This window comes from Apaloderma vittatum, unplaced genomic scaffold (genome assembly GCF_000703405.1).
Source record: "Apaloderma vittatum isolate BGI_N311 unplaced genomic scaffold, ASM70340v1 scaffold8904, whole genome shotgun sequence".
In the NCBI taxonomy this organism is placed as follows: Eukaryota; Metazoa; Chordata; class Aves; order Trogoniformes; family Trogonidae; genus Apaloderma; species Apaloderma vittatum.
In genome coordinates this window covers 15,363-25,175 of record NW_009714304.1, presented here as the reverse complement: position 1 = coordinate 25,175, position 9,813 = coordinate 15,363, and the positions used below count along the sequence as shown (strand labels likewise).

The following is a 9,813-nucleotide window of genomic DNA, read 5'->3' as shown; positions in this document are numbered from 1 at the left end:
TTCCTGCTGGAGAAACAGCCCTGTATCAAAAGGGGTGTAATGGGGGCAACTGGTCATTAATCATGTGAGGGTGGCGTCTCTGTCAGGGAGTGTCACTGTGTACATGGTCTCTGCAGGTGCAAATGATAGGACTCTGAAACTAAGGGTTTTTTTACTTCAGGAGTTGAATATTTAATACTTTGTAACATCCATTATAGCCTCTTGTTTGCAGGTGTCTGCCTGGGTTTTTGGTTTTTTGGGGTTTTTTTTTTGAAGGAAAAAACTGAGGATATGCTCAAGTTTAGATATTTCTTGCTTACAACCTGAAATTCTGATGCATTCTCTAGCTATCCTGTCTTAGTTAAGAGTGGAGTACAGGGTAGTTAGTGGTCGCTTACTTGTGATAAATACTAAGTGGGCAAGGCAAACATTGTGCCTGTAACATGTTTGCATTGCTCTTCATGAAACAGTGCATTCCTACTGACTAAAAATGGTGTGCTTTTTTGTTCTCAAGTAGAATGTTGTATCGAGCAATTTTTGCTCTTATATACCAAACTTTCGGAGTTCAGTGCTGCTTATGCCATGAAACTGGTGCTTTGTGAGTGTATGTATATTTTTAACTTGTTAAAGAGTTAATGGTACATTTAGGCTGTGTCTTACACATCTCATTTTGGAAGACACATGAGTACTTTTGTTTTTTCTAATTAACTGGCTTTCATGTTCACAGTTGTAATGGATCTAAAGATGGCAAAGATGATAGCAAGTACAAAAACACTGCCAAACTCAAGGGAAGAGCAACAGAACATAGTATATAATTAGAAAGCACTGAAGTTCTCTTTTCCTAAGCATTGATTTGTTTTGTTTCTTTCAACAAGATGTAGAACCTACATATAACATGTGGAAGCTTAAAATGGAGTGAGAAGTTTTTTGCTTCACTGAGTAAAGAAAATCTGTCCTGCTCCAAGAAGGATGCAAGGAACGTTCCTTTGAGGGTTATTCCTCAAGAAATTCATACTGACAGAAGCATAAATGCTCCCATTGTCGAGCAGTGTCTTATGCAAGATAAATTGTTGAAAACAAATAGATTGTAAGAGGCTTTATGTAGTAGCATACATTTGTAAAATATTAATGAAATGAAAAGTAACTATTAGCTAATTCTTTTTCAGTATTTAGGAATTTCCTTCTACAGCATATTTTTAAAAATCAAAAGACTGTGTACAAAGTTGCATCAGTATTGCAAAAATTGCTCCGTCTCTGATTAAGTAACTTGGTCAGGTAACCTGGACTGCTTTCCTTGATACATAAAGTCCCAACGCCCCACTCTCCCCCCCAAAAAAGACCCTAATGCACAATCAAACCAAAAAAGGTGACTGTTACACCTAACTGCTTTTCTACAGCTACACAATTTGGCTATAAGTATCAAAGTTACATAGCTTTGAAAATCAAAAGTAGAGAGAGATGAACAGAATTGGTTTTGGCATAGTTGTTGGTATAGTTCCTGTTTAAAAGGATCGGGGATGGTGAGCGAATGTATTCTACCCCCTATATATTTTTTTGCTTTTGTTTTAAGGAAGCCTAATTTAACACAGTAGATCCTGATACTCCTATGACAGTGATAAATGGTTAGAGTACTAAGAGACAATCATAACTTCTTGACAACTGTTCCAACACAAGTACTTCTAAATTTTGTGTCTATGCCAACTTCAGCAAAGCACTTTAACATTCCAGCTGTGGTAGCCAGGATCTCGTCTAATATCCAGTTATGATTGAACCTCGTGACAGTAGTGTTCAAATTCAGACATTCAGTGCCTTAAGAAAACAACGTGAAATTAGTGACTTTTTTCCCCCCCTCTGCTTAATAGTTTGGCTGGACTTCTTAATATGGTTGACTTTTACTTACCACACTTTGAATTGTTGTTATCTAGAACATATTTATAAATACTGAGACTTGCTTGTTTTCTTACAGGTGCCACAAAATATACCGATAAAGATAATGGAGGGATGCTTGTATGGTCTCCATATCATAATATTCCAGATGCTAAGTGTAAGTCTTCCCTGCTTAGAAATTTGAATGCATAAGTCTAAGCAATTGTTTCTTATGTGCCTGTTCACTAATTGTTTTACACACTGTGAAATTGTAAATTAGTAAATTAAATACAAAGGTTCTCTTTATTTAGAGAACTCTGGGGAAAGGAAAGATCACCTTCTCTTATTTTATAGTTAAGTCTTTGTTTCAAATCACACTGCCTGTATTGTATCAAATCGGTGTCTGTAAAAAATAAAAAAAAAGACATTTAAACACGAGGAACTTGCTGCTCTGAATTTCTAGGAGAAAAAGCTATAGTGGATGTGTTTGGATTTGGAGAAGATGTGGTGAGGCCTAGTTCAAGGGGAAATTATTATTGCTGCATTACCAGGAAAAACTGAGCATTTTCTCCCTTTAAAAGTGGCCTGAAACAAAGGAGTTCTTTGACCAAATGTGGTCAGTTATCTGTTTAATCTAGTTTAAACCTGCTTCCTATGCTAGAATTTCTCATATGCAATGCAGAGGAGTAAACTTTGAGGATGCAATCATGAGAACCTGTTCTTCAGGACAGTTTCTACTATTACCAGTAATTATGGTTTTCTGGCCCTCTACATGTGATGAAACATACCTTCTGCTATCGCAGAACAGTTAGAAATAAAATAGTCTACAACTGTGATTGTTAAACACTTTCTTCATTCCCTTAAAGTACAATTAATTCTTTGCTGCAACAGTTCATGGCAAGGACATCTCTAGTCCATTTGAATAATGAGGATATCATTATTTCCTTTTCTCAGTCATGCTTCCTTTCAGCTACATTTAGTTGCCACTTAATTGTAGACTGTAGAAGGTAAATGGAAGGAGTTTGTTTCTTTAAAAATGAAACAACTACTCACTGAAGATCAAAACTATCAGGACTTGATTGCAAAATGATGGGAAGCGTTCAAAATTCAAAAGTGACTCTAGTATGGCCAAATGCAATCTTAAAAGAATGTTAGTGGCAGATTTGATGACCTAATTACTGAATTTTCATGTTCTATATTGAAAAGTGACTTCATGCCATGCTTAAAGTTAGTGGTGTTCAGTGAAAAATATTTTAATATCGAGGATATGCATAATCGTTGATCTAGAATCTCTTTACATTCATTTTTAACGTGAGCATAACCCAGGTGTCTGGACACCCTTACAGCGTTCTTAGGAGTGGGTTCCAAGAAGACACAACATTTCAATAAGCAGCTAGTCTCTGATTTAAATAAATGATGAGCTGCTGTGGCTTTGTTGTAATAAAAATGTGAAAGAAATAATCTCTTTCACTGTGAATTAGCTTGTGCAAAAAGTTAATAAAATTAAATGCTAGATTAAAGATAGTGGGTTTATTTACGATTAAGATGGTGGGGTTATTTATGATTAATAGTCATGTATATATTAAACGCTTTGGGGGACCTGGGCCTATGTAGTGTATTAAAGCATGGGAAGACTGTTTCCCCATATTAGCTGGCTAATTCTGTGTCACCTTGTAGCCAAACTAAAAGTACTAAAGAATAATTCTGACATTGCTTTTTTACAGTGGATGAATATATAGCAATAGCAAAGGAGAAACATGGATACAATGTGGAACAGGTAAGTGCTATGAAATGGGAGTGCTCATTTAAAGGATTTTTTTATGTATATATAAAAGTATAACACAACTCTTTGGGATGTTTTCCCCCTTGGTTGCCATTAATTAACGCTGTTTCTCTTCAGGCACGGCAGCAAACACTGCAGTAAAGTGGATCTGCATACAGTTGTGCTCTGGATTCTCTGCAAAAGATTGAGCTCTTTGTTTTCATGACATGCTCAGCTTGTAATGTGCACTTTTGAAAGATTTGGTATGTTTCTTGATACCCTGGGCATGTCATGCAGTTGTGTGTGTATATTTAGCTAAACAACTTCTTAGGAAGCAGCTTACAAATTTAGTGTTTAATATTAGAATTCAAAATGGGACAATTTTGAACCATTAATTCTGATAGATCAGCACTAGAAACATTTGTTACTTTTTTTTTTTTAAGAGGCAAAAAACTTTGGGTGTCTTTTGAGAGGCAGGAAAACAGAATTGAATTCTAGATTTGAGAGTAACAAACAAGATCACTTTTTTATTTTAATAACCTTTAGTCACCATCTCATAAAAAGTACAGGGTAAAGCCTTGCTGCTGTGCACTTAGTTCTGTTGCAATTTTCTTCATAAATTGACCAATTTATGTAAAAGTGAGATCACCTATTTTAAAACAAAAACATTGGTGTACAAGTGGAAGCAAGTTGTATGATTTTAGTGAATGGAAGCTGATAATAGCAAAGACTTGCTAGTTAAGTGCTATCTGAAAAAGCAGCTGCCAATGTTACGATGTCCAGAATACCTGGACAATACGCTTTGGTGATGTTGTTTATAGTTCACTTTTGTTGGGGAAGAGAAGGAGCTTGGGGATCTCAAAATAAATCTGCAAGGAAGACTGATTCTCCAAACAACTTCTGGTACAAAGTATTTGCAGACTGTTCAAAGTGGAATAGAAGTTATTTTTCCAGGAGGTGCTTGTTTCTTGCAATTTTTACGAAAAAAGAGGTTTGCTCTGTCCAGGTTATTAGAAGGTGTGAGATCAGGGGTTTGGAGAGCTGATGAACAACTGGTGATCGTGTCTGCACTGTATGGTTGAAACTAAGTGGATTTACATTTCTCAATTCCTGTGCCAGAATTGGCATCAAAGCTGTCATTCATTCTCTGGCAGAAAGTCTAATCATCATAAAATAATTCAAGAATATAGAGGAATGAAATTATGTAAGAAAGTATATTTAAATTTCCATTCCTTATTAGGTGCACATGACATGGAAGTGGCTGTGCTGTTTTTTGTGGATTGGAGAGTTGTAGAAAGACAACTCTCACTTTGAACTTTCAGACTTGCATTTTGGATGATCCTCTGACTGCTGAAAAGTATTTTTACATTGTTTTTTTGAGTGGGCTAGTAATAAAGGCCTGAAGACCTATAAGGAACTGTGTAGGTGATACATGCTTGTAAAGGAAGAAAGCAGGTCAGATCTGAGCCTATCTGAGCCTAGTTCATGCTACTTCAGAATTATTGCTGCCATGCCTGCCTTAAATTGACTGGTTTTTGTACCTTTATTAAAGTACAGATGTGCCCACTCTTCATATCGTCTCCAAAGAGAATTTTGTAACCTATAGTACTTAGCCAGTAAAATTGTGGAAGTGTTTTAGAAGGAATGTTGATAGTCAAATTTTATTTTAAATAAATAAATTGCCTTTTTTATTTAATGTGTCTCAGTGTTTTAGAAAGCTGACTAAATCCAAAAAGGGATTATTTCTTTTCAAAGGCTCTCGGCATGTTGTTCTGGCATAAACACAATATTGAGAAGTCCCTTGCAGATCTCCCTAACTTCACTCCTTTCCCTGATGAATGGACAGTTGAAGATAAAGTCCTGTTTGAACAAGCATTTAGCTTCCATGGAAAGAGCTTTCACAGGATCCAGCAAATGGTAAAGTAATTTTTGATCAGAGACATAGAACAGTTCAGATGCAGGAAGAACAAAAACTTCCATTGGGCTAAAATTTCGTGTTGATGTCCATGTAAAAGCTTCAGGAAGAGCCTTGAATATAAGATTTAAGTTAATTTCATCAGGTCTCTTAGGCCTATACCTTTTTCACTCTAATTAAAAAAGCCTCTCCCCCCATCTGCCTTTTTTAAAAATGCCTGCAAAATACACCCCTCCTTTCCTTCTCATCCATGCATTTAAAATATTTAGGTAAAGGTGGTTGTACATAGATAGCAATAATATTAGGTGGAATTTTAATTTTTAAAAGTATTAATATGTTGATGAATTCTTCTAGCTTCCAGACAAGACTATTGCAAGCCTTGTAAAATATTACTATTCTTGGAAAAAAACTCGCTCTAGGACAAGTTTGATGGATCGACAGGCTCGAAAACTAGCTAATAGAAATAATCAAGGTGACAGGTAAGTTTTCTGTTCTCCAGTAGCTAGCCAGAGACTGAAGTCTCTCTAGGTAGAGATGTTGGAATAATTTTCAGCCATTCTTTCAGTGTGAACCATATTTATATAGGTGTGAGCATGTGTGATGCCTCTGCTTTTAGCAAGTGGTTTGGCACCTGTGCTTTAAGAACTGTATCACTCCAGTTGGTGTGAGTTGTAATAACACACTCAACTGCTTTAATGGGTAAGTGTAAGAGCAAGAACTCAATGAAACTTTAAGTCTGGGGATGTGGTTTAGAAATAATGCTTTGAGAAGTCTAACCCTGTATTACTGTGTGGATAGGAGAGTGGTTTTGTGTGTATGGGAGTTTTCTATTTTTCTGGGGTTGTTTTCTGCCCTTTTTTTTTAAACTAGAATGGAATTAAAACTGAAAGATCAACCACTGCAATGAGCTGTAGCAATTAGAATGCCAAAGCACTGTTTTATAACAAAAATTGATACAAAATCTTACTTTAGGAGCCTTGGAACTGCTATCAGTCAAAGGGAATCACAGCTCAAAATAGGTTTAAATTGTCTTGGATAGAAGGGAATGACATTTCCCCTAGTTACTATGAAATTAAAATTACATTGCACTTAGTACAATTGAGCATTCACTTGCAGTTTTTAAAAAATTATTTTGTATGTTTAATGTATAAGTAACATAGTTGTGTTTATATTGGAAAGTATGAATTTACATCTACGTAGAACTGCCTAGCTAATACAAAATAATCTATTTAATTATGTTATTGAAAATAATTCTTGCAATCTAAAATTTATATGCTTACTTAGTGACCCTATAGCTGAAAAATTGCAGAAGAAAATCTATTTGCTTTTAATACAACGTGTTTTTTTATTAACTAGATATTTTGTGGGTTTACATTGATTTATTTGGAAATTATATTGTGTCAGTGAATGGATTGGACTTGATTAAGCTGTTATCTTTTCAGTTTTTTCTTTTATTTAATTCAGCAGTTTTCACATCTTCCCCCACAGTTTCTAGATCTTGAGCATGTTAGTGAAAAAGCAGTCCCATATTTTCCCATCTTACGTTGTCCCCTTTTGCTCCCTTCAAGCAGATTGACTTCAACAAGGGTTAATTCATCTATTGGGTGCAGTGGTTTGAAAATTGATCTATTAAAGCGAACATGGCAAATGAAAGAGTAGTTCTGGCCTTGGTGCAGTTGGCCTTGGTGTCGTTGACCATCTAGGTGTTATCCTGGCACAGAGAGTTGAATTGAAGAAAGGTGACACCAAGATTTTTGGCAGCAATACCAGCACTGCTTAAAGTAATTTTGAAACTACAGTTTAGGGTTGCTGTTTTTATCATATTAGTTATTAGAATTTAATGAAGGAAATATGTGTGTAACAGCTCTCTTTTGAAAACTGCAAATAACTTTGTGATGCCATATACTAAGAGTAGGTAATTTAGAGTAGATAATTGCATCCTATCCTGATATATTTGGGGTTAAAAAATAAATAAAATTACCAGCTTCCTATAATTTGTCCTCAGTGATGATGACGTAGAAGAAGCTCATCCAATGGATGGAAATGATAGCGATTATGATCCCAAAAAAGAAGCCAAAAAGGAGGTAACAGATAGCTTAACGGTGAATGTCAGTTTGTTTGTTTTCTGTGAATGTGTTACTGTGAAAACTATGACTTGTAGTAAAGAGGTTTAGCTTGCAGCCTGCTGAAATCACAGAGTTTTTAGATGATCAGTGACAACTTGTGATTGAAACAAAATTTTACTGTATTTTTTTGCCATTTTTGGGACATAAATGCATCTCTCATTCCCCTCACTACCTCCGGGGAGATGTTCAAATTTCATGAGAGAAACCTGTTATTGCTACCTGGTAAAACAACATTCACCCTGTCTTTGTCTTGTTAATATGTTTACAGTTTTACTGGTTGTGAATTATTGGAATCTAAATGTTTTCTTTGCATTTTAAAATTAAATTATATTTTTCCAAGAATAACTTCTTTTGTTCTTTCAAAGCCACAGCGAGGTTATGCATTTCAACTAATACGTGGCTTTATTGAGACGCTTTCTACTAATACATGCAGAGGAAAAACATTTTTCTCTCCTCTAATGAGCACTTACTGTTAGCTTTACAGATAAATGCTGTGTTTGAGATATGCTCAGGTTTTGGGGTTCTGTTGGTAAACATTAAGGTAGTTATGAACAAGAGTAGGAAAACACAGTTAAGTGTACAAATGTTTATCTCCTTGATCAGCTTCACACATCTGTGATTTTCCTGAAGCGGGACAGTTCTTGCTGATTGAGAATGTGAAAAGAGAGGTAGTGCAAAACCTCAGCATTCCCATGAAATGGTATCTAGGATTATTAATAAAACTTGCAGTTCTACAAAAAATTATGTTGAGTAAGAGACTGATAGGTTTAGATTTCATTCTCAGCTTTGCAGTGGCCTTCAATGTGTCACTTCATAACTACCTCAAGGGGAGGAAAAAAAAGGACAATTACTCCTTTGTGTAAAAGAGTTTGAGATTTATTTATTTTTAGCATGCTCAGATATGTTTTTTAGAACTTGAAATGGCACCAGGTCTATTAACGAACCTTTTCAGTTTTCATTCTGCTGTTGTAACAATGTTCTTGCAATCTGTTGATTTGAGTTGCTGCCTAAGCCGCTTCTAAATAAGGGCTATTTTGTTCAATTGACTTTCCTTCCTTATTGTTTGGATCGCTATACGCAGTCCAGAATGAAAGTAATGTGTTCATTGACTTCTAGGAACAGGAAAAATAAGTTTGAAGTTCCTGGTGAGTTATTTAGGTCTACACGAGATAGTTTTGTGATCTGATATTTCTGGTAGGATTTGCGTATTTTCACTTCCAAAGCAAAATATCAGCTGAGTAGGCTACTCAGAACACACAGAGCAATGGGAACTTTGTGTTAGCAGAGAAAACTAAAACTAGCCTAACACTAGCCTGGCAAGACAAAAGCTTGAGAGAGTATTTCCACTTTAAATCCTCATTGAACAGACAGGAACTGCAATTTTATACCAAAAAGAAAAACGCAGGAAAAAAAAATTATAAATGGGCCAGAAAAACTTAACCTTGGGATTTTTAGATGTCAAAGATGTAAGACTGTATATCAACTTTGCAAGGAAGAGCAAATACCTTACATGCTTTTAAGATGACCTCTATGAAGTCTACAGACTGGATTAAGATGTTACATTCACTGAGAGGAGAATGTGGCAGAATGTCAAGCATAATAGAGCAAAATACTGTTTGCTGATCGGTACTAATGCTACAGAGCATAATAATAATGGCTGCTGCAAGTTGTTTTCTCTTCACTGTGATGAGATGACCACCTCCTCTTAACCTGCATGGGTGCCAGCAGGGAGGAGCAGTAGGGAGCTGCTTGAAGTAGCAAAAAGCCTAAATCCCATCTCTGTTCTGGTAGTAAGTGTTGCTTTGAATTGCAAAATCCCTGCGGGGAAAGTAATTTTGTGCTTCTTTACTCCTGGTGTGCAGGGAGCCTACCCAGTTGCTCTGTGGGAGTCATATACATGCAGACCAGCTGTTGCACAGCAATGCCTCTTGAAGACAAAAGTGAAATTATTAGGTGTCTAAATATGCCAAAAACAGCAGTTATGAAGACTTCATCTCTTCTTTGCACTTCAAAAAAAATCAAACAACAAAGGCTTAAATTTGCTAAATTGCATAGATTGTTAAAATGACTGCAAAACTACAACCATCCTCTTTCTTCCAAATCTCAAATCCCCTCCCAAAGCAAACAGCACTATTGCTTTCTGTAGAGTGCTTGCAGTAGGGAAA

The 9,813-nt window shown here is 35.9% G+C and overlaps 1 protein-coding gene across 1 annotated transcript in view; it reads left to right on the top strand.

Moving 5' to 3' along the window:
- Nucleotides 1-1,948: 1,948 nt before the first annotated feature.
- Nucleotides 1,949-9,813, top strand: part of LOC104273377 (REST corepressor 3-like) — a 17,920-nt gene continuing 10,055 nt past the window's right edge. The window contains 5 exon segments of the mRNA XM_009868697.1: nucleotides 1,949-2,023; nucleotides 3,570-3,622; nucleotides 5,363-5,524; nucleotides 5,877-6,001; nucleotides 7,528-7,606. Of these exon segments, the coding sequence (XP_009866999.1) occupies nucleotides 1,981-2,023; nucleotides 3,570-3,622; nucleotides 5,363-5,524; nucleotides 5,877-6,001; nucleotides 7,528-7,606 (462 nt within the window). The 5' untranslated portion in view covers nucleotides 1,949-1,980.